The sequence below is a fragment of the Populus nigra genome, chromosome 5 (assembly GCF_951802175.1).
Source record: "Populus nigra chromosome 5, ddPopNigr1.1, whole genome shotgun sequence".
Taxonomy (NCBI): domain Eukaryota; kingdom Viridiplantae; phylum Streptophyta; class Magnoliopsida; order Malpighiales; family Salicaceae; genus Populus; species Populus nigra.
The window spans coordinates 3,890,726-3,916,607 of NC_084856.1; the positions used below are offsets into that span (position 1 = coordinate 3,890,726).

At 31.6% G+C, this 25,882-nt stretch overlaps 1 protein-coding gene across 1 annotated transcript; it reads right to left on the reverse strand.

Moving 5' to 3' along the window:
* Nucleotides 1-10,457: 10,457 nt before the first annotated feature.
* Nucleotides 10,458-13,764, reverse strand: LOC133695355 (phytoene synthase 2, chloroplastic-like). Its single transcript, XM_062117302.1, has 5 exons — nucleotides 13,061-13,764; nucleotides 12,011-12,061; nucleotides 11,448-11,620; nucleotides 11,084-11,319; nucleotides 10,458-10,983 (listed from the first exon to the last, which is right to left on the reverse strand). Exons 1-5 carry the CDS (start codon nucleotides 13,443-13,445, stop codon nucleotides 10,611-10,613), a joined length of 1,218 nt encoding a protein of 405 aa, XP_061973286.1. The 5' UTR covers nucleotides 13,446-13,764; the 3' UTR covers nucleotides 10,458-10,610.
* Nucleotides 13,765-25,882: the final 12,118 nt, after the last annotated feature.

Here is a 25,882-nt window from a genome sequence, read left to right on the forward strand (position 1 = left end):
TCTTCGTCCCTCTGCTCATTATCCAGTTATCCCTTTAAGATACACAACTTTGTTTTTTTATTGGGTAATATTAGGATACACAACTTGGTACTAGCCCCTGTACTATATATTTATATATAGTAGTAAATATTTTATTTTTTTATCCTACTTGATTTGAAACATTCAACTGAAGATGCTAGCAAGAAATCCTGCTTAATTTGTGTGGTTATCCGTAAATCAGTGGTTATAGAGTTTGAAAGAAGATATGTATGTGAAATCTTTCACGGTAGATAGCCTCCAAGGGCCGGCAACATGCATGGTAGAGGGGTACTGTTGCGACCTTCTGCCTCGCTGCTGCTTTACCAGTACATATAATTGAGGCTGTGCAACGGGAAAACAAAAGAAATTAGGGGGACAGTAGTGTTTTACTTATATATATAGTTGATCATCAATGGATGATTGTGGTTAATTAATAAATAAGTGTTTTGAGTCTTCCTTTTTCTTTCCCTCTTATGGTTTGATCAAATTCACTTGGAATTTTAAACCCTTTTGGCATATGGTACAGGTCTTGTAATTAATAAACATCCCGAGACATAATGATGAGAATTCACATTTCTTTCCTCATCGATCATTGTTGATCGAGAGTGTATTCATTCTTCAAATGATCATGCGCCTCCTCATTTCTTGATCGTGCATTTCTGTGTGCCACAATTTTATCCTTGAAAAGATGCCAACCTCAGGCGTGCAGTGAGACAAATTTAGTTATCATAATCTTTTGAAAAAGCATATTTCTACCACTCAATCAAAGCTAGCCTGAATTTCTAAAGCTTCGACTTGGAAGCTTTTGTAGGCCAGAGAAATTACATGAACAAAAGAAAATAAAAGCATGATTTACACACACGTGTAAAGTTTGATGAGGTAATTGGAGGAACTTATTTTTCAAGTGAGGTGGGTGGGTTTCCATCATCTACAATATCTGGTTGCCACAACATAGATTAAGAGGACACTAATTTTATTCCACTATAACAAATTAAAGATAATAATCTTAATTAGTCAGTTGATCCTATAGTTAATTAAAGAATAGCACATTTCCAACCAAACTTGTGCCAGTTAACCTTGATATAGTTAATTATATTTACCCCTTTATTAAATTTTTGCAAGATGGTAAGAAAAATATTTTAATTAAATTTTAGCTTCTTATTTTTATTCTCTTTAAGTTTTGATATGTTTTGTTAAATGATTAAGTGGCATGACAACTCAAGCATATGCTGAGTTGTGAAGCCCAGTTAGATTTTACATCCGTGGTGACAGGGGCATGGTCATGAATTATTTTTTAGGGGCAAAATCTAGGAAGATTTTTCTAGAGGGACCCAAAATCTAAATTTCACTGGTTAATTTTAACCCTAAAATTTAAATTTTACTGGATCTTAGGGGGGTATTATTAAGTTTTATTTATTTATTTTGGGCCCCACCAGCTAAGTAATAATTTATGTTAGTTTTGTTTTAATTTTTTAAATTAAAATATTATTTTGTTGTTCATTATTCATTTAGTACTTATATAATAGATTCTCACATTAGGTTTTTTTTTTCCTGAAAGGTTATATATAAAAGGTTGCATATTGGGACATGTTAAATGTTCATCAGACGTTATGTAAAAACTCTTCTTTTGATGAGAAAGAAGTTTTTAGAACATAGGATACATGAATTTTTTTTTATTACAGACAAAAAAATGGTCTTTGATCCAATAAAGTCTATGATTTCTTCCACAATAAGGTCTTAAAGATTTATCAAAAAAAAAATCCACAGTGTATTATTCGTGCTTTCTTGGATGTATGTGTTCTTGGGATTCTACTTTTGATTTATTGAAACTTAATGATGATAGATACTATAAACAGTTTACAACTTAATATTATTGTGATGTGATGATGCGGTAATTTAAAAACAATTTCTAGGCCCAAATTAACGGCTAGGAGTCTTAGCCGTTTGTGCTGCATTTCTATCTACACTGCAGTGTGTGTGTAGGAAAAGGGGAGAATAAAAACAAATAAAGAAATGAGTAGCATAAAAGACAAGGAAAAAGAAAAAAGAAAAAAAAATAGATTACCAAGATTACACTAGAGCACTGATAATGATACCTTTGGCATCATTAAAAACATCTCTAAAAATTAAACTTATAGAATTTATAAAAAATTTACTGGAAATTATTATATTGGGCTACATACACCACTCAAACACCACTCAAAAATAGTAATGTCTAACTTGTCTAGAGCATGCATCACACGCACAAGTAATTTGGTCATGACCAGAATTTTTAGCCATTTAGGATTTTGGCTATTTGAGCCCCCAAAAAACCAGACATTTTTTTATCCAGCCCAAATAACTCTTTCTCTCTCTCACACACACACACACACATTTTATTCCCTTTTCTCTCTCTCATTTTTTTCTTGCACACTCCTCTATATATTTTTCATTTTCCATAACCGACACACAAATTCTCTATGCACACACAAACTTTTTTACATCTCTAATGGCATTACCTATATGTGCTTCCGATATTGTACATGGCACAATGAACAACAATTTTCTATGAAGATATTGCCATTAACATTGTCAATAGAAAGTGCGACACATCACCTAATTACTCTCAACTTTCAAGTAATATTTTCCTTCTTAATGAGATAAATTAGATGTATAAGCACACCCAGTCACCAAGTAAGTAGATGTAGGCCATTCCAAGCCATATATAAGCTATGCACAAATACACATTTCACTATAGCTTCATTTTATTTTTATTTTCCTATACATTATTTACTCATTCTATATTCAATAACTTAAGCATTGGAAGGTCCCATGTTCCAACAAGGGATTGGTTTTTCGGGGACATCCCCAGGTTAGGACTATTTACAACCCAACTCATTGACATATTTAAAGAAAATATAGTTCTTGTTTGAAGTTTTTTCATGATTTCATTAATGGCATGGTATGTGAAAATAAATAAAAACTAGTTCATTCTCATTTTAGTTCCTACCAAAATACTTTTAATGACCACCAAAACTCTAGGACAAGGAATAGTTTATCTTTATCAATCTTCATAATCTAAATCTCGCTCGCATGCTCTTTATCATAAAAGACTTGGATACGGGACTACACCAACTCCTAAGAAAAAGAAAGTACATCATTCCCACTAGGTGGAAAACTCTTCACTTTGTCATAGAGTGTTACACACTCACCTTTATAAAGAATGTGTCTCCATAAAGACCAATCTAGACAATTACGATGGTCTTACAGATCTCAAAAATCACATTTGAAATGTCAGAAACATCCTAGAACTTGTGACATAAAAAAGTGATACCATGTGCAATAGTCTCCCAACAATCTTCTATGGGATTGCTCGGGTATGGTATTATAATCTCGAGCCTGATTTCATCATTAGTCTTCATAATCTTTATGTTATGCTCATCTCTCATTTCATCACCAATATTCTAACTAAACAAAGCACGAGTAAGTTATTCGTCATTATTTAAAGAGAATATGAAAGCACCAGAGCATACTTTTAAATATTTAATGAAAAAAAATGCTTAATATGGAGAATTTACTCAAATCTATTTCCATTAGATTCCTAATTAGTGGAATCTATAACTACTTATCATAGGAACACCTATACATTCTCCATGAAAGAACTTTTATCAATGTAAAACAAGCAATAAAAAATCATCTTTGAGTAGAAAAGGCAAGTGTCACCAGACATGGCCACTCATATTTTTAAATAGTAGAGTCTTTTTATCGCCATAAATCTCCTACCAAAGCAACCAAAAGAGCATTAAGAAGCACATTCAAGATCATTTAACATTTTCTTATCTCATAACCACGTCACTCATTACCACACATACTAAGGTATCTATTACCATTAAGGAAAAAGATTTTATGAAATACCCTCCTCCCATGAAAAGTAGTGCGAACATGAAAGACTCTAATAAGTTCTATTCTTTTTACCATAGGCATGATACTGAGGAATGTTACATGCTAAAAAATTAGATAGAAAGATTGATTTCTAGAGGTTACCTCTAGTAGTTCGTGAAAAAAAAAACCATAGCAAAAAAGGAAGGAAGTCTGCATATTTAATAAGCTTTCTAAAATCAAATAATTTTCAGATATTGCATCCTATTTTGCATGAAGTTTTTTTACTTTTCAATAAAAAAAATAGTGCTTCTTTATGTCTCCAACAAAAGTCTATATGATATCTCCAACTCTCCATAAACATTTTAATATCTTCAATAAAAGTCACCAAGCAAATCTTCATGTCTTCATCGAAAGTCTCCATGCAAATCTCTATGTCTCTATGGACATCACCAAGTTACCTGTGAAAAAATCCATTCATGTCTCCATGAAAAAAAATTCTACAAGCTTCTATGACTATAAAAATATATGTGCAATGCCTCCTTACACAAATGCCTCTACAATCATGTGCCTTGAAAATGTTTTTAAGTGCATAATTCTTGGAAATTGCCACACAAATTCAAAGAAGGGGGGCAAATGATGATGCATGAAATTATTCAAAAACAAAAAATTATGTTGTGTTTCTGTTTATATTTCTCTATATGTGTACATATACACTATGTTTCTGATTGTGTGTGTGTGTGTGTGTATTTATGTTTGTGTAGCATTTTTATATGTGTGTCTATGCAAGGAAGGAGAAGAAGAAAACAAACGAGATGAGGTGGCACAAAAGACAATGAAGGGGAGAGAAAATGAGAAAATAAAAGAAGAAAGAAAGTATAAGTCGTCAAAGTCACTCTCTTAAGCTTCGATAATGACACTGTTAGTGCCATCAAAAAGATTTTGACAAGATGAAATAATAGACACCATGGAAGACCACTAAAAATAGCTAGATTAGCAACGCAACCCACTTGTTTAGTGTGGGCAACTCATACGTTGAGTGGTTTGGTTGTTTAAGTCATAAACAACCTAAATGGCCAGACTTTTTCTCTCATCATATTTTTGCTCTCACACTATTTTCCTTCACATATATATTTTCCTCCTCGCACACCTTCTATTCCTCATCTTCTCTCATTCTCCTTTTACACTGACACATGCCTCTATTCATTTTTTTATTATTTTCTATGACTAGCATATAAATTTTCTATGCACACATAAATTTTTTGGCATTATTAATGGCATTGCCCATCACCTACGTTTCTACCAATGATGTGCTTGACACAACAAATACCAACTTTCTAGGAAAATATTGTCACCAACATCACTCATGAAAAGCATGACACAACCCCTAATGTCTCAACTTTCTAGAAATATTTTCCTTCTCTAAAAAGTAAATTAGATGTATAAATACACCCGATCACCAGGTAAGCAGAGGTAAGAAATCCAAACCATATACGAGCTATGCATAGATATGTATTCTCTATAATTTCTTTTTATTTTTATTTTTCTATACATTATTTTCTTCTACTACTTTTTTTAACTTAAGCATCAGAGAGTTCTTCATTTCAATGAGGGATTTTTTCAGCGACATTCCCAAGCCAGAGCAACACAGCTATGAAAAACTCAATTTTTATTTAAATGTTTTTTACAAATTCATAAATATGTAAAATACAACCAATACCAATTAAATGTATACAAATAAAAGACACTTCTTTCTATGATCCTTATCAACACATGTATCCATAACTAGATAACGGTGTTTCATATCACTACGAGATTTAATAATTTTACCAACAAAGAAAATAACAACAAAATTAAACAAAGAAAATAACTAAAATCCAAAAAAATAATGAAAAAAATTGAATAACAACTACAATGGAACACAATTATTTCTAAGTGCTAATACTTGTGATCCTAAATTCATAAAAAAAAATTGTTATAAACGGAATACAATACAAAATAATAATAATTAAATTTAATCCTATACATTTAGTTGAAATTGAACAACAAATTTAAAAATAATAACTAAAATTCAATAAAATAATGAAAAATTATTGCAATAACAATTAAAATTCAAAACAACTATTATTTCATAAAATTATAAAGAACACATACTTGAACAAAAATAGAGACAAAAAAGAAAATGTAATACAAAAACATTTAATGAAAAATTCTTACCTTTATGACATGCTTAATTTTGGAGTTGAACTAGGTGTGATACAAAACAAAAAACAAAAAACACATTGTTAAAAAACCTCAGAAAAGAAGAAAAATAAGAAGAAAATATTTCAACAAACTTTACCCCCAAATACCTGTTGATTGTGTTGAGAGAAAGAAAGTTTGATTTCTAGCCTTGATGTTTAAGAGATAAAATAGAATATCAAATTAGTGAAAAGAGAATTTTGTAAGAAAACTATATGGTTTTAAGTTGAGAGAAAAAAATGAAGGTGTGCTACACTCATGGAGCTTTTATATTAGGTTTTGCAGATGAAATTACCAATGGACTATAAAATATTATTATTTTTCAATATTATATCGGTGATTTTGTTTGTGAAGTCTCTTTAAAAAATTTTATTTGCACTAAAAATTTCACAAAACCCCTCTAGATTTTTTAATTTCTTCTATAATTATATCGGTATCATAGCAAACAGTCATTCAGAAATGCATTAATTACTAGCATATTGGAATTTGCATTCCATTAGGAAACTTATGAAAATGTGCACATCAGTTAGTAAAAGCATTAAGTGTTAGCGCATTGAAATTTGCATTGCATTGGAAATATTAAAAACTTTAATTGTATCACCGACATGTGAAGGGGAACGATTCCCTTCATCTCTGGAATATACTAACGAACAAGGCTTATCAGTATACCTATGTGTAATTAGTTCCATCAACAATACCAGAGAGAAAGGAGCAGTTCTCATCGTCTTTGGAATATACCAACAGAAATAACCTATCGGTATACCTGTTTGTAATGAACAAATAGTTGATATTTTCATCGGCGTGAAATAGTGTCTGACGCCAGATTATATATGTATTCCTTATCTATCCATTCTACAAATACTTAAATTGATAGTTGCACGAATAACATTATAACACCAATTCAAATAACAATAATAAAATAAATATTTCTTTGTAAAGAATTTCATCAAGGTAGTACAACATGTAAAAGTTTAGACATATGTCAATTTTCTAGTATCCTAGACTAAGGGGTTTCATTATAGATTTAGCAACATAGAAATTCTCTTTCAGCATGTTCCCTTCAGGTAAAATGCTTCTTGCCCATTCAATAATTATATCATAATCGGCCTCACTCAACCTATGATCCGACTTGATGATTAACACATGTGCAACGATCGATAATTTACTGTGATTTGTGCAACCATCCCATAATGATTCGTCAAAATCTTTAAAAAAATAAAAAAAAACCTGGTCACGTCTGTATTAAGTTCTTCATCTACGATTGGATATTGACCCGCATGACCCTAACATATTCTTATCGCATTCATAACCATAGTTCTATAAGGATTACTATTGTCATCTACAACTTCATACACGTTGTTAGCACTAGAAGTTGACCCAACCATCCTTTCTACCATGGTCTTGTAAGGAACAAATGGTTATACATGTGCATACCAACACAAGTATTGCTCCATGAACCCTTTTTGTAGAAGATGCATCGTTACAACATCTAAATTAAAAAACTTTTTATTTTTACACCTCTTGCATGAGCATCTAATACCGCCTCCACCAATATATCTCGGATTAGATATTGCATAATTAATAATACCCTAAATCCCATTATAATAATCAATCCCCCGCAATTCTTGGGGTGAATCTTGATATATACATGAACGATCATCCATAACTTTTATCGAACTTATATAAAATAATGATAACAACATGTATTAACTAACTACCTTAACCAAATAAATTTGCAAAAATATTGGTTTAGCTCAAGATTATTCAATATATTTTAATATTTCTCTTAATTTATTATCAATTATCTACATAAATACAAATTTATACACATTTACCGGAAATTACAACTTGACAATAAAATTGATAAAATATAAAACAAACTCGTTAAATAAGCCATTATTTATTTCATCACAAAACACCTAGTCGGTAATTTGACATAAGTTTCAATAATTTACAAACAAATACAATTTTACAAAATCTAAAACAAACTATAACATGTATAAATCATAAATCCATACAAGTTTGTTTGAAAAAAAACTATAAAAACAAATAAACACCTACACAAAATACACATACTACAAAAATATGAAAAAAAAAAGCATTTTAAAATTGTGTTCAATTTTTTTTTAAAAAAAAGTAGATTTGCTTTCTTAAGGTGGAGAACCCTCAATAAAATTTGAATCAGAACACAGATGCTGACAAACCGAGTGTTGTAATTATTGAAAAAGTTGTGGCGGTTGAGTTGTGTTGAGAATGAGGGGGGGAGGGAGCTTGTTTCGTTGTAGAGAAAAATTTTACAAGTAAGAAGTAGAAATGAGGGATGGGAAGAAGAGGGTCGTGCGTCAGGTCATAAATTAAATATTTTCGACGGATTTACTGACAGAATTATTTTGGTGGTAACTCCATCGGCAATTCTATTGGTATCAATGTCATGTCACTGTACGATTTGCCTTTATGAATCTCACTGTAATATCGTCTATAATGTCATCAATATATACCGACATAATTTTTTTATCGGGATATTTATGTACCGTCGATCTAATTCTGTTGGTAACTGTCTATAAAAACTTACACATTATTGTATTTTTTGGCTTTTTTATCCTTTTTATTTCCATTGCGATTCCCTTGGTTAATATCGACGATATATTCTCATTGGTGGTTATTGATGGATTTAGTGATGGAATAATTTAATTGGTAAATATCACCATAATATATCAAAGAAAAAAATATATTATTGTTTTCATATTTATTAATTTTCCGGTAGTATACAGAAAAAATTCCATTCATATTGCCACATAGTTGATGAGCTAAACAGCTCAATTGATTTATTGATCGTCAAAACGGGATTGATAGAGAAAAATTTGGCAGCATGATGGATGAAGATGGCGAGAAAACTCCATCATAATTAGGTACAACTCAGAGTACACAATTGATAGCTGGAGAGTGAGTTGTTGACTTGGAAGCCAGTGATGGGTATTATCTTGTAGCACGACATATTGGTAGCTGTGGTGCACGAATTCGCAAGTTAATATAGCTGAGAAATGACACCAAAAGCATGCTCAAGAAAGGAAGGAATACAAATGGGTTTAAGGGACGGTTGTAGCTCACAAAACTTTTCAAAGAGGAATAATTAACCTAAATTCCTTAACACCACAGAAAGAGAGAAAAGAAATCCGCATCCAAATTGCAAAAGTAGTTTTCCATCATTTAGAGCCGGCATTTTTTGCATCCTTCAAAGTTAATGGCTGAAAGCAACTAGTCTTTGCTCAACAAGCAACCGAAGTTAGTATTGCCCAACATTAATGGTCCTTACACAAATTTCGTTGAATTTTTTTGGATAGACTAAGCAGGCTTTTTCAATGATGAAAGCAAATCAAGAAAAGAGATCATGAGGAAATATGAATTCATGCAAGGGAATATGAAGTCAAATTTTAATCAATGTCACATGGAGATGTAGACATGTATAGTTTGACCACGAAATCAAATAATCACATCAAGAATTAATGAAACGTACGGAATCTAAATGCTTGTGGCTGTGGGAGAAACGAATGAGGACCTATTGATCAATTCCTTAGTCCCTACTTAATTGCTAAAGATTACTCCTCCTCCTGTGTAACAACAGAAGGCCATGGGGGTGGAGTAGAAGATTTCAGCAACGTAAAAAAATTCCATCGTCGGTTTGTTCTCCAATCATTTTCCCTCAGTGAGTATAATATGTAAGAAAGTGAAGCGTTATATACGAGTGTGAAAAGGGATTGTAACATAAAATTTGCATGTTCGCATGGTATTTGCTCCCTAATGGCAACTGATTCATCCAGAAAGAAGAAACAAAAAGAAAACGGGTCCAAATTTCATCGTCGGTTTGTTCTCCAATAATTTTCCCCTAGTTTTTTTTTTTTTTTAATTAGATGTTACATGAAGGCCTATCGATGGCTATCTGGATCCAAACTCCGCTCAAATTGCTTCAGTGTTCAAAGTTCAAACATGAACCCTGTTAACTGGAGACGAAAAAAATGATCTAGGGCCTGACGTGAAGTCAGGATCAGATCAAGAATCTGGAGTGAATTATCACAAAGCCTGTTTAAATTGGGTACGGACTGTTGGACTGAAATACGCAGCCTAGGCCATTAAAATAGCAACAAGATGAAACCCAATTCAAATTAATAGAAATTATGTATGTACACATGATACACAAATTGTGTTTTTGACATGGATATGAGCGGTTGTTGGTAGTGATAGAGCAGTAAGAGGCAACTAGTTTGATCTGTGGTGGAAATTTTGCGATTTGAGGGGAAATTGATCCTTTTCTTGCTCTTGCTCTTGCTCTTGTGATATATATATATTGACAACCACTTATGAATTTTTATTAATTTCACTTTTGAAATAAGCTGGGAATTTACAGACTTTGAGACTCTTAAATTTTATTTTTTATTTTTTTTGGGTTGGAGGGGGTTGATATGCCATGTAAATTCCAAGGCACAAAATCGAAATGATCAACTCCTTGCTGGCTCGGCAAATTTAGAAGAACCAAGCATGAGCGCTCTACCATAGGCTATAGGCAACGATGCCAATTTCTTTGCTTTTCCCACATAAGCTCTCTTTGTAAAGTTATCGTAGTCGTTTACTTCAATAGCATCCAATATCTGCTTATATAGCAACAAAGATGCCCATACCGGCCATCTGCTAGCAGCATTGAGCTCTGCGACACCCTTCTCAGCCTCGTCGAAGAACATTCTTGCACGCTTTATTTGTCCCTTCATGAAACTCCTCCATTTGTCTGTCACTTTCCCTTTAAATATGTCTTCATCAGACAAGCCAGCTTGAGCGAGCTCATCTTGTGGGAGATATATTCTTCCCCTCCTGGCACTAACAATAACCAACCAGCCAGCATTTCTATAAGATGTTCACTCTTTTATTAATAAGAAATCAACTTGGTAATTTGAATCCAGATTATAATTAAGCTTACTCTTCTCCAACATCTCTGAGTATGTTGGTGAGTTGATTAGCTATCCCAAGGGCTAAAGCTGCATTGTATACACTTTCTGTTGAAGCCTTTGATTCCGGTGCTATTCCCATTACTGGAACGCTCATTAGCCCTACTGTCCCAGCAACGTAATAGCAGTACAGGTAAAGCTCATCAAAGTCCTTATATCTCGACTTTTTCAAGTCCATTCTCATTCCTTTTATCATGTCCTTGAAGGGCTGTCCAAGGAGAGAAATTAAGATCAATTGGCTACTAATTTCTTGAACAAATAGATAGTTCAGTAAATATACAAGTGAAGCATGCTAGGTATTTACTAGAGTATTTAGCATTGCGATTTAAGTATTACCTGTATATCAACAGGGTACTTTGAGACAGTAATAGATAGAGCTGCATCATACATATCATATGGGCGACCTTCAAAAAGGTCATTCAACCTCTGCTCCCATCTGTCAAGAGCTTTGGGTGTGATATGTGAAGCATTCGGTCCATCCACAAGCTCATCAGTCCTCCTGCACCACACTTCAGAAAAGATACAAAAAAGTTAATAGACTAGTTTTTTCAGCATTTTCCAGGATTTTTACTTCAAAGTGTTTTGCAGCCAATATGGTTGCAAGCCAAGAATTCTGCAATGGCTCCTACACATGGTGATGGAATAAGAATGGGAGAAACATCAATTTTTCTTTTTTTTTTGCAAATGTATATATTTCTTGATAGTGATATGAAAAACACAGTTGGGGTCATCTACAGGCAGGGCTCATCCACGTCCGGGAGTATCCAAGTGACCCATAATGTATGCAGGTCATACCCATCTCAAATACAGAAAAGCCAAAATGAACTGGTGTGCAGGGAGCATAAATGCAATGGAACAAATTGAACTGGCAAGTTGAAAGAAAGCCAAAGCATACACACCATAAATTGCCCAGACAGCTCTTCGCCGCTCTGGAGTCATAAGTAATGTCCCTGAAATTGGATATTACAGGGAAGAAATTTGATTATAATAATCAACATAAAAATAAAAGCTTATACAATTTGACTTTTCCCAGGATTAATTCATTCGGAATCATTATAAACATTCACTTCCATTCGTGCCAATGAATAAATACAATTCAAACCATGTCTAAATTAGAAAATTTAATCCCATATTTGACATCATCTCTATTTTTTTATATGACATATTTCACAGTACTTTAGATTTAAGAACTATTACAAAACATGATAAAAGTGAATATGTGATGATACAAATTCATTTTAAAAAATATATGACAGGACATAACATAAACATGAGAGAATATATATATATATATATATATATATATATATATATATATATATATATTCATTGAAACAAAAGTAGAAAACAGCGACTAAAGTTGTAGAGAGCATTTTCACAGGTTTACAGTGACAATGCTCACTTTTAGTTGCATATATGTAGTAGAATCCTCTGTGTTAAAACTTGAAATCACCATCCCTAGTATAATGCCACAACAATTTGGTCACTCTATATAGCCTTTTTTCAATCTTCTTTATTTTATATGTCATTAGCCTTTTCAATAGTTTCCACAGTGATAGAAAGGGACACAGAAGAAAACAAAAGCAATTTATCTTTTCTTTCTTTTCCTTCCATTATCTCTTAAGCAAGTAGTGGCTACTGGCTACAAGGAAATAGAAAGTTCAATGTAAGAAAAAGTATCTGGAAGATAAGTAATTAAATAAATAAAAACGGTGATATTATAATCGTTAATTGATTCCTTGCTCATGTGCTAAATTCAAAGTTTTGAGAAGCTCGGATTCTAACTGTAGACAGCAACTTCAATGTTTAACAAGAATATTTATATTCATAGGACAAGTTAACTTCATCTTTAAGACCACAACTTAATAGTAAAGCAATAAGCAATTCCTCTGATAACTATGAAGTGTTGTAGTAAACACAAACAAGAAGAAGAGAAAGAGAGCAAATACCCAGGTAAAAGGTCTTGGCATACTCAGCACAGACATCACCACACCTATTATATGCCCCATTTAGCAGATCCCCACGAGTCATACTCTCAGCTTGATCATTTCCTGCTACAACATCTAAGATTCTCTCTTTTTTCTGCTCCCTCACCAAAGCAGCTTGCTTTAGAACCACCTCATACACCTTCTCCTCTGAAGATCTTGGTGGGTTTGCCACTGCGCTTGAAAGGGAGGCAGCAGCAAAAACCCCTGTAGAGAATTTGAGTCTTGAACACACTTTAGAGTACCTTCTTACTTGGGAGCCACTTTTGGGGACTAAACTTAACAGGCTTGATGTAGCAAAACTAGCATTCTCTGTTGGACAAATCACCCAAAGCAGAACACCAGCCATCTCAATATAACTCGATACAAAGTGGTTTACAATTCACTTGTTAGGTTTCTTTTCTTCCCTTCTATTTTCTCTTCTTTTTCTGGGTTCTGGTTACGTTTTTGTTGAACTGGTTTTTCAAGGCCCGTTGGCTGCTGTTCTGTAATGAGAGTTTTCTTCGAGGGAGGAGTACAAGTACGAGTGGAAGAGGTTTTATTTTTTTGCTTTCATGGGTTGGCTGACGGGTGACCAGTAGTTTTTCGAGTTTCTTACATGGCTTTCCACTTTTTATCGTGCGGTGATGCAAGGATCTTCATCTACTTGTTAACAGAAGAGATAGGACACTCTACCACAAAGCCAATCCCGAGGAATATGCGACCCCCCCACCTCCATCTCAAACATGGGATTGTGTGGACATCATTTATTTAACTCTTGCACTGGACTTTCCAAGATTTTAACCAATTAGAAGTCATCTATTTATTTGGGACTTTAATGTTTTTGGTAATAAATCATAACGCTTGTTGAACACCTGCTAGATTCTTTTAAAAAAAAGCTTTGTATAACCCTATAAGAGAATTGGTCTCATAAGAGAATTGGTCTCAGTTAGTAGGTGGATTCGATTAATAAGCTTGGATTTATTGGAGAGGTTTTTAGAAAATATTTTTTTATCATTATCAAATAATCATTTTAACCCAATAAATTAAACTGTTAGGTAAGGTTTCAGAATATGATTTATATTATTCTCTAACACACACTCTCAAGTGAAAGTCATTTGAGTTTGAAAGTTGCATATACTCATATTATTTGTGCTTAATTTTTATCAAATAAATAAGGATGGTGAGATTCAAACTCGTGACCGCCTGGTTATTAAGACTCTGATACCATATCAAAGAAACATTTTAATCCAATAACTTATACTATTAAGTGAAGTCTCAAGATATAATTTATATTATTTTTTATCAACCATCAAAATATATCTATACTGTTTTAATATTAATGAAAGAATTATTATTTTTGAGTTGTATTCTCATAAATATATTGAAAATAAGATTGACCTTTGACGAGCTCGAAAGATTACAACCTTTTCATAAAATTGGTTATGTAGTAAGACGCTGAAGATGAACGAAACAATTATATATGGGATTCATAATCATTTGCAGAACAAGTTTTTAAAATAAAAGACTTGGAAAATAGAGATAGGTTCTTCTCCTTCAAGCATGTTCTCCATGGGAGCAATGCTTATATTGATTTTTTTCTTGGTGGAAAGGGATTTTTAGCCCCGGCTCTCTTTATTTCTTGGAACCAGCTCTTTGATGGTGTTTCTGTCTTAATATTTTGTCCAGGGTAGATGTAGGAGGAAATCTCGAGCAAGAAATTAAGCCGTATAGAATTAAACATGTGAGAATATTCAAGTGGCGTGTGATCACAACGTACCAGAATTGAATAATTGCAAGCTGCTTAATTGTCAAAGATTTAATGCTGAATCACAACGTAGCCCTTCTGCTAAAGTTGGGAAATTTCCCTTCCATTTTTAAGTTTGAAAATTAGTAGGGAATTCCAACGTTCCTGTAATCTCCCTTTCACGTTGATTGACCGCTGCTCTATCCTCTCTTTTTTCTTCAATTTTTTTTTTTTTAATCAATTGTTTTACCTCTTCTCTTTGCGGTCTTCTTGGGATCCTAGAATATTGTAAACTCTAATATATATAAGCAACTCTAGCAAAATCAGACATCTTTTTTTTTTTCCTTATATCCAGTCATGAGTCCACTAAATCTCAATTAACAATGGGGTAAATGCCTGACAGTCGCTCCTCCCATTTGTCATTTGCAAGGACTCGGCTCTAGAAGACCACCATGCTTATAAAATAAAGATGTTTTCACAAGCAGGGAGCTCAATTGTGAGGTTTTGAATTTATTCTTTAATCATGGGTTTATGTTTTTTTAAATTATTGAAGATTTATATAATTATTAATTTTAAAAATTTTAAAATTAGTTGAAATGCACATAAAATAACTCGAACATTTATATTAAAATAAAGATGTTTTCGCAAGGGACGACCTGCAGCTTCTGTTACATTTTTCTGAAGGATTGTGGTTGGCTGGAAGAAAAACTTGTGCCTACCATCGAGGACTTCTTCTTGTTGTTCGTTGTTGTGGGACTCGCTGACGTGGCCATTGCTCAACGTGCTTGGCCATTTATAGTGGAAAATAGTATTAGGCTCAACGCGTTATGGCCACTAGCTCACCTGGGCCCGGGAACTCCCCACTTTCTTTCTCGAGTGTTCTAAACAAAAAGCCTTATTTGAGATTGAGATGCTCGCCACCCAGTCATACCCTTCCAAGCACACAATATTGTAGTAACCCGCCACGTGTAACATACAAGAGATCTCTACGGCGGAGCACAGCTTTTAATTTTGATATCATTTAAAAACATCAAAAATAAATAATTTACAACTAAAATAATTTTAAAAACACAGTTCGATTACAATGCGAACTGAACCGATATTCATTAAATCTATACATATTTTCATAATTTTTTAATCAAAATAATAATTATTGTAATGTCATCGGGCTCACAAAGCAAATTCATTGTGATAAAAAAACACCGATCTTCTAATTAGCCTATAAAAAATTAAAGACTGAATCCTTCTTGAAATTAACTACTATAAGTTTTTAGAAATTTTAAAGTAATTTAAATTTATAATTATTAAGAAGTCAATTAAATTATTTTTCAAGATTTTATTTTAATCTTATCAGGTTTTTTGCATGGTTAAAAAAATAAAAGGTTTTAGGACTCAACCTTAATTTATTTAGTTATGTAAAAGGCTATATTTGATAGCATCAAGTGTTGTTATCCACGTCACTGAACAAATTAAAGGCTAATCAACAATCTAATCATGTTATTTCTAGATTAAGAATGCAAGATTTGCATGGAACAGACTGCTTAACAAGAAAGATAGCCAAATGGGGACAATGGGCGGGCCATTATCATGTCAACTGTAGCCACATATTTGAACGAGGAGGGGGCAAGTGACCATGTGGGTCTGATAGCTAGGTTCTTGACGTGAAGAGAGGCAAGTGGATGCGTGGAGCAATTTGCCCTCTAATTAACCAATTTTGATGCGGTGTGCATGACAACATTAGTAAATGCATGTTTGTTTTTGTTTTTTTTAAAGTAATTTTAAAAAAATTATTTTTTTATTTAATTTAAATTAATAATTTTTTTGGTATTTTCATGTTATTTGTAAGGTGCTAATATTAAAAATAATTTTTTAAAAATAAAAAATATTATTTAAATATATTTTCAAATAAAAAATATTTTAAAAAATAATTATTAACATGTTACAAAATACTCCTCAAAGATCTTTACAAAAATGGGTGCTGACTCAAAATATCGTCGCCATTAATATTGTTTTAAGGCAATGTTTGGCAGTGTGGTTGCGGGTGCTTTTCAAATAACTTTTCGTGCCAAAATACATGTCAACTATGTTTTTTTATTTTTTAAAAATTATTTTTGACATCAGCACATCAAAACGATCCAAAACATACAAACCATATTAAATTTTAACAAAAAAAAAAATTCAAATTTTTTAGAAACGTGGCCGCAGCCGCGTTCCCAAACGGTGCCTTAAGTCTTGGTGTTCTGTCTCTGGACCACATACAGCTTTGGAGATCTGTACACAGTCAGCATGTGACTCTCACCCTCTTTTTATTGATTGCATGACCAGTTAACCACACAACTAGCACGTACCATTATCACTTCAAACACCCGCCGAGTTTGACTTTGACCTCTATGTATAGCATCAGTACTATTCACTATTCAGTACGCCAGCGTTTGAAGTTACTCTTTTTATTTCTTCTCTCTTTTATTTTTTTAAATAAAGAATTCTTGGACTGAGCTTTGTAACAGGAAGAGGCCTTGCCCATTCAAATCCGAAATATTATTATCTCTCTTCGTATGTTTTTTTATCCTATTTCAATTCACTTTTTTTTTAAATCTAATTGGAAGATCCGTGAGTTCTCAAATTATATGATAGAAAAATAAATGCCCTCTGTATTCCTAGTATTCCCTCCATCCCATTATAGGTGCCACCTTATGATTTTTAATTTTCAAACAAAACAGTATTTATTATTGTTTCTGTTGTGAATGATCACATAAATATCTTGGAAACTATAGAAACACTTCATTTTAAAATAATATTTGTTGTTACCTATTTTTAAGGCTCCACGTAAACTGGAAATGAAAAAATTAAAAAAACTAGAAATAAAAAAATTAAAAAAAGTTGGAAGAAAATAAAAAATGTAAATCAATTAGAAAAGTATACCAGAACGGTAGTAAATTGCCAAAGACTGGCTAAGAAAGATTAAAATATATGAAATGAAAAATATGACAGCGTATTTTCAACTAATGAAGGCCTTATTAACAAAGAAAATCCAATTAAGAAGGAAAACTCAATATTGGATATTTAGGGACTCGATTGGAATTTTTCAAGATTTAATTGAATTTATCAAGGGCTTAACTGCAAAAAAAATTGATTTTTAAGGTCAATTTAAGCTTTAATTGAAAGAAATTAAAGTCTGATGGTCGAATTTCAATTCTCAAGAGTTAATTTGGTCTAATCAAGGGCTTAATTGCATAAATATTGAAGTTTGATCGGTGATTAGAGACTTGCTATGACAAAGCCTTGAAAGTGCAGTCAACCCCGGCAAATGCAACTATTTGGTTTTTATGTGTTCACACATAAAGACTCCTCAATGGGTTCACAACACTCCCCTCAAGATCAAGAGGTTAGAAATGAATTTAAGATATCCCAAAACCCTATAAATATCCCCCTCAAAATTAAGAAAAGGGGCTGGAAAAAAAGAAGAAAAAGAAAAGAAAAGATCAAAAAGAGAAGAGATATATCAATAAGAAATATAATGATAGATGTTCAAAAGCTAAAATAAAAGTTTTTTTAAGTTTTGTAAGCTTGAGAGAGGTAAAAGAGAGTAGCTATTCTAGATACATATTGCAGACCCAAAAGCATAGAAAAGAGTTTTTGAATGTTTAACAAATGATGTTGTATTAACCTCTTTGTTGCTGTGATTTCACCTCTTTTGTTTAACAAAAGTTATTTTAAAGTTATTTTTAATGTTTTTGATGTATTAAAGTTGATGTTTAAGATTTCTTTTTAATATATAAATGTTGTTTTAGCTTTGGTTTAGCTTAAGCTATGCATTTTTAAGGTAAAAGTGTTTATCCTTAACTTATTAAGCTTGTTCATACACAAAATGGGTTCAAAACACCAATTTTGAATCCATGTTGCATGAACATGTAGAATGTTTAAGGTTGTTAGTATTTTTATTTGGTATCTCATGCTTGATTTTGATATTTTTTGTTTGTTTTAGATTCAAACATGTTTGTTTATAATATTGTGACTTGTTGAAATAAAGAAAGCATGCTTTAGAGGCTAAAAATGCCCATTTCTAGGCTTGGTAGTGACTGCCTCATGACTAGGTTTTTTGTTGTGTTCTAAGCAATGTTCTTTGTGCTATTAGGAAGAACATTGTCTTAGACCCTTTATTTGGATCAATTTTGGTCCATTTCTCTGCACATAAACCTTTCTTATACATGATTAACCAATAATTCAGTGTTTATTTGTATTAATAATACATTTATAATGTTTTTTAATCTTAGGGTTTTGGTTTTGAACCGAAACCCATTTTGGCCAAATTACGATGATTTAAAGATAATCAAAGTGAATGAACCATTAATTCTTGATTCTGAATGATTTACAATCTTTTTTGTTTTTTTGATTTTCATGAAATCTGGTTTGAATTTGAGTTCAAGTTGTTGGGTTCATTCCGAGTGTTCTTCGTGTTCTTTATTTTATTTTATTTTTATCTTTGATCCATTTTGTTCAAGAATTTTTTTTATTTGTTGAGTTTTTTGTGGTTTTGTTTTTGGGTTGTTTTGTTAGGTCAAACTAGAATTTTTTGTTTGGTTTATGGTCGAACCAAAAATTTCAGGTCGATCCGGTCATGTTAGGTAAAAATAAAGAGTGGGTCAGAGGGCTTAATAACCTGTTTGGTTTACCATAATTTTTGTTAAAGGGTTTTTTGGTTTAAGGGTGTGTTTGACAAACACCCTTTAAGCCTATTTTTTGTAGTTTTATTATAAAGAAAAATAATTTTTTTCCAAACAAAGCCTAAAAAATATATAAAAAAAAATTATTTTTTTTCTTGCATATGGCTGAAAATTCTAAAGTTATTTTAGCATTTTTTTAAAATATAAAATACTTTAACATGTTTTTTCTTAAAAAATATTGTATGGATATTTCAATAAGTTTATAATTTTTCAAAGAATTTTGACCTGCATTTCAAAAATACTAAAAAAAATTATTTTGTTTCTTTTAATACGTGGGATTATAAACTTATAAATAAAACCTATTCTTTTTATTAAATAGAAATATAATTTATTTTTTGTTGGCATTAAAACGGCTAGTTTTTAATCTCATAAAATAAAAAACTCCTTACTAAGAATGACTTCTTTTAAATCTTAGACTAACCAACGCTTAGAAAACACAACTTTTTCTTAGTTTATATCAGATAAATAAACAATGCATTTTATTTTAGGTAAGACATTTGAAGGGTGTTAATATCTTCTATTTATACAATCAGTCCCCTTTCCTAAACTCTAAGACCAGTTAAAGTTTCTAGTGATTAAAATATTAGGTGACAACTATCATTCTTTTTTTTTTACTGATAAAAAACTAGAAATCCTTGTCATTTTTACCCATATTATTCCTGACTATCCTGATTCAAGAGGATAATCGCCGCGACAGTACACCTATTTGATAAAAAATTTAAATATTAATTTAATGATTTTTCAGATAAAAAAGTGATTGAAGAGGTAGATCAGGAATCTATCTTGCAAAGCTAGTCCAGTCCAGTGCATGAGGTAGATCCTTTCACGTGCTTTAGGTTTGGAAATTAAGGTGACAATTCTCCTAGTCCTTTTTGTCAGATGCAGGCAACCTGCGTGTGGTCGTTTAAGGTTCCCAGTGATTTTGTGGCCTTTCTCACATACACATCAGTGAAGACTGACGATGCATGGTTGGCCAGCTAGCTACTGTTTCATATGAATGAAAATTGACTTCAACTTTTAAACTTGATTCTGATTCTCCAAAACATTTCCCTTGCCACATATTTAATTCTACAAATGGCTGTACTTACTTTCCATTCAAGTCCTATATATATTGGGTTTTTACACATTTATATATATATAAAAGAAGATATTCATCCATTATATTTATGCCAAGGATTTTATTTGTAGGGAACTTGCAATTTCTTTATCAAAATAATACCATTAGGAATATTATTTTTGGAATGATTGTGCTTCTTGATTGATTTTAAAACAATGTGAGTGCGGATTGTGTTGTTATAAGCTCAGCCGTTGCTGGCGCTTTCATTGCTCTTCTCTGTCACCACAATTCCCAACCGCATTTTTTGTTTTATAAGCAAAATAATAACATTTGCCCTAGCCAACATAAAGGCACTGTAATTCCTCGATTTGAAAGGCTAACTTCAGCTACAAGGTCAGGAAAGAATTAATTATATCTCCTCAACACGTGGGTAATTAATTATTATAATTATTCAGAGTTGATTATAGGTCAGGCCAGTTGGAAACGTGTTTGGAATATTGTTCCAAAACATTTATTTATTTATTTAAAATTAAATTCTTATAAGCTTTTGATTTGTTTTAATATGTTAATATTAAAACTAATTAAATATATTTTTAAATAAAAATACTTTAAAAAATAGCACACTCTTCGACACCTTGCTAATAATTCACGCTACACATTCATTGTCGTGCGTCGAAGCCAGCCTCGAATGTAATAATCTTCTTCGAGAATACTCTTTCTTGCTGTCCGTTTTGTAGCCCTGGGACGGAATATGCTAGACGACACTTTTGCTGTCGTGGAGCACGATCGATTGATGGGTTCAGGAGTTGGATCCTTTGGTTCTGGGAAATTTGTCACGTACGCCTCCATCCAAAAAATCATGAAAATACACTTTGCACGTGATAACGCCGCATGTCTTATAATAATATAAGACATCTTATCTCCCAATTCTATTATCATAAATTAATCTAATTATTAAAATCAATTATAAACTCACTTCACATTTTAAACATCTTCCAAATTATCTAAAATAAATAAATAAATAAATAGAAGGTGAGTATCATACACTCAATAAATAACAATTCATCTTCCTAACTAGAACAAACATGTCAAAACCTAGTAATACATATAATATGAAATTAGTTCATTTATTATACCAAAATATTAGTACTTTCAAATATTTAAAAGTCAAAAAGCATATTTATAAAATCATTTATAAACTTTCAAATATGTTCATTAATATTCATTCCAATACATGAGCTTGTTTTCAATTTATATTTAATCAAAGCTTAAATATATCACTAGCTTAAATGACCATAAGATTCTCTTTAAAAATCACCTAACACTAGAATTATGTTATTATAGTCCTATGTTTTATTAATTAAATATCTATTTTTTAAAATAATTAAACACAAAAAATAATTATTTAAAGCATATGACAATTATGGTCTAAAATAATAACATTATAAAACTTGACCAGAAAATACTAAGACATTTTTATTTCAAGGAAAGAAGTATTCTAAGCATAACTAAAGTGGAGGTGTCAAAAATTATTAGCAACAACTATTTTTAGAAAATCATTTTTTATTTTTAGAAAACCATTTTTTAAGTAAATAACTAAATTCATATAAAAATCAAGTTCTTTATGAAACACCTTCCATTTATTCAAATTCTAAATAAAAATAAATTGATTTTAGTTTTTTTGAAATGTTTAAAACATAACTATAAAAGTTGTTCACTCTTCAAAATAAATTTCAATTATTAACTACCAAAATTCACTAATTAGAGATATTTTTTTATAAATTTGTAAAGATTCTAAAAAATATATTAAAAACATGTTAAAACTATTCAGTACCATATTAAATAGAAACATGATTAATATAATTCAATTTAAACTATTCAGTACCATATTAAATAGAAACATCATATTAAATGTAATTTAATTTTGCACATAATCATTTTATTCTTTGACATAACATAATTAAACACAATATCTCATCACTTTAAACTAACCATTTATTTCTCTCATAATATAATATAATTTAATTTACTCACAATTTAATCATCATTTATTATTCAATTTGTATTGATAATTTTATTTCAATTTCTCATTCAATCCATATTTTTTACTTGATTAACAAGAAAGACGAAATACACGCACAGAGAGAAATTTTATTTTTATAACTTTTATCATTTAAGTCTTATAGCAAGAACAATTCTAGACAAGGTAAAAATTAAACTAATTCCATCCAATTTTACTTAATCACTCAAAAACACTATTTAATATTTTAATCATAACTAAAGTTATAGAATTAGGTTTTGGGCTTTGTTTGCCTCTTATAAAAGATAAGATATGAAGCTACAACTTTAATGTAGAGAAGAAAACCTAGTTTTATCATTAAGGAATTCAAAATTATCAATTATAGCACTTTATGCAATATGTCCAACAAAATTCACTTTGATTTTTCTTCAGTTTTTAATCCATATATATATATATATGGAGTTTTGTAAATTTAAATTAAGTAAGGTCAATTCTATTTGAAAGCTAACATCCTTGGATATAACTTTTATGAAGAAATTTATTTTAAATTTTATCATTTTTAAGTCCTAATCTCATTTGAAAGTTAGGTAATGAAATTGTTCGGTTTTCAATCTATGAGTTTGACAAACAATCAAGTATTTTGGTTAATTTCCTTACCATTCAAAACAAGTATTTCCATTCCATATACCTTATAACATCATCAAACACAACCCTTCTATTAATCAACTAATCCAATTTTATCCATATTCTTTAACAAATAATAATTTCAAATGATACAATTCATAATTAATTAATAATTCACCACCATTAAATAAAAATAATTCAACTCTTTAAGATTCATCATTTTCACATTTATAATACATTCCACAAATATCATCACAAATGCATCAACTTCCATGTCGTTTCCCTTATGGCCAAAATCCACCATAAAGAAGGCATACATTCTTCTTCAATTTTTTCTATAATTAACACATAACCCATTAATTTTTCATATTCAATAACACAATTCTAAAAACTAAGCATTTTAACAAGCAAACTAATTTAAAACTATATATTCCATATTACATAACTTACTAACTAAGTCTCAATTTATGCCACAACCATAATCAATCATGATGAAAAATATTCTCACCTTCCAATCACAAGAAATCAAGGAGAAATTGCAAAAAAAATCATGCTTTCTTCACCTTCTCTTCCCTCTCCTTCAACTTTTCAAAACCTTCCCTTTTAAGCTTTTAAAACTCAAGAAAGTTTCTAGATTTCTAGCTTAGATACTTTAAACCCCCTTTTGGTCTCTTAATCTAACTTTTTTTATTGTGTTTTATCAAGAATTTTAGAGGAAACAATCAAAACCCTAACTCCTTTTCTCTTAACCATGATGTCGGCCAAAATAGAGAGAGCTGGTACAAATAATTTGTTTTCTTGTTAATTCTAAATTAACCGTCCCCATTATTTTCTAATTGGTTTTTCTCCCTGTTTAATTTAGTGCTATACATATTCTCACTTCATTCAATTCCACCCTTCTCATTTAATTTAATTCTTTAAACTTAATTTAACTCATTTTAATTTAACTCAGATGAGCATGACAAGGAGGTTATAAACAGGGATCCTATTTGGAGCTTGATATGATATTGAAATGGACCGGAAAGAATCAGAGCTTTTCTTTGGGTGATAGCTCATGATAATTGAGAATAAATGGTGTAGGGATTTAGCTGATGATCCACACTGTCACCATTGTCCTTTGGAAGAGGACTATATTCTTCATGTCTTAAATTAAGGACTGCAGTTTAGCTCAGGTTGTGTGGAAGGCTTCGCTCAATTCGAGGGAGAAAAGGAGTTTCTTTGATGCTGGGTCGGTCCCGTGGTTAATTAATACCCTCTCAGACAATGTTTGTAATAGCGAGGGGTCTAATTCATGGGCATTAATGTTTGGTTTTGTTGCTGGATAGCGTGTTTGGAAATGGAGAAACCGTAAAGTCTTTGGAGGAGAATCGTTATTAAATTCCAATCCTTCATATGCTATAAGAAGCTTGACACAGGAGATAGACAAAGCATATGAAGTGGGAGATGTCGGTCTGAACCGGAACCAGGTTGGGGGCATGGTCTGTTGGAAGTACCCTTCTCTGTCACCATTGTCCTTTGAATAAAGTTGGTGCTAAGTTTATGAAAAAATAGGGTTAATTAAAAACTCGGTCGGTTTGGTAAGATCCGGTAAAAAACCTGGTTGCAACTCATTGTTTATTTTTTTTTTATCAAAATGACGTTGTTTTGATTTATAAAAAAATTGAAATTGACCCGGTGACCCGGTCAAAACCCGTGACCCGGGCCTTGAGCTGGGCCGACCACCGGGTCGGGTTTAAAAACACTCCTTGCTTTTTTGTTAGAGCAGAATTGAGAGAAATAGTTGTTAGAGAATAATATAAATTAGACCTCGTCTAAAAACTTAAGTTTTTGGGTTAAATTGGTTTTTTTATATAGTATAAGAGCCTTGATGAACAAGCGATCACGAGTTTGAATCTTACCATTCCTAATTATTTGAAAAAAATTAAGCACAAAGTAATGTAAGCGTATATAAGTTTCAAGACCAAAAAACTTTCATTTAAAAATACATATTAGAGAATAATATAAAATATATTTTGAAACCTCACCTAACAATCTAAATTTTTAAGTTACAATCTAAATTTTTAAGTTAAATTAGTTTTTTGGTATTAGCATTAAAAAAACTTGGTTGTTAGGAATTAGAAGCCTTGATATTGAATCGGATTCCTTGCTGGTGGTTAAATTTTTGTAGGAAAAGGCAATGTGAAAGTCAAGTTGATGCAAACTATGCCTCGATCACCAGAGCAGGTGAATTGTTAGCAATAGAGGGTTAAAGTTTCTTCTTCTTCTTCTTCTTCTTTAGTAATAGACCTTTCATGAGCAAGTATCGTAGCATGGTTTGCACGCCTCTAGAGACAGAGATGCATGGTGCTACGTAAAACTTATAACCCGTTAATGGCTTAATCTATTTTATTGTGTGTTGAAAATGATGTTTTAGCTTATCCTTTTGTGGTGGATTTGGCTGGAGTTTGTTTGACCAGAGACATGGAGGGGGATGGCAACGAGTGGCGGGTTCAAAATATGGAGGCCGGAGGGGGACTCTTGGCTACTTTACACCGGAGACACTCAAATCTCCTAATCCTCGAAGGAGCTTCTTCTCCCTGATTGATTAACTCTCTGCGTTTGATTGCCAGGAGAGTTGCAGAGAGGCAAGCGAAAG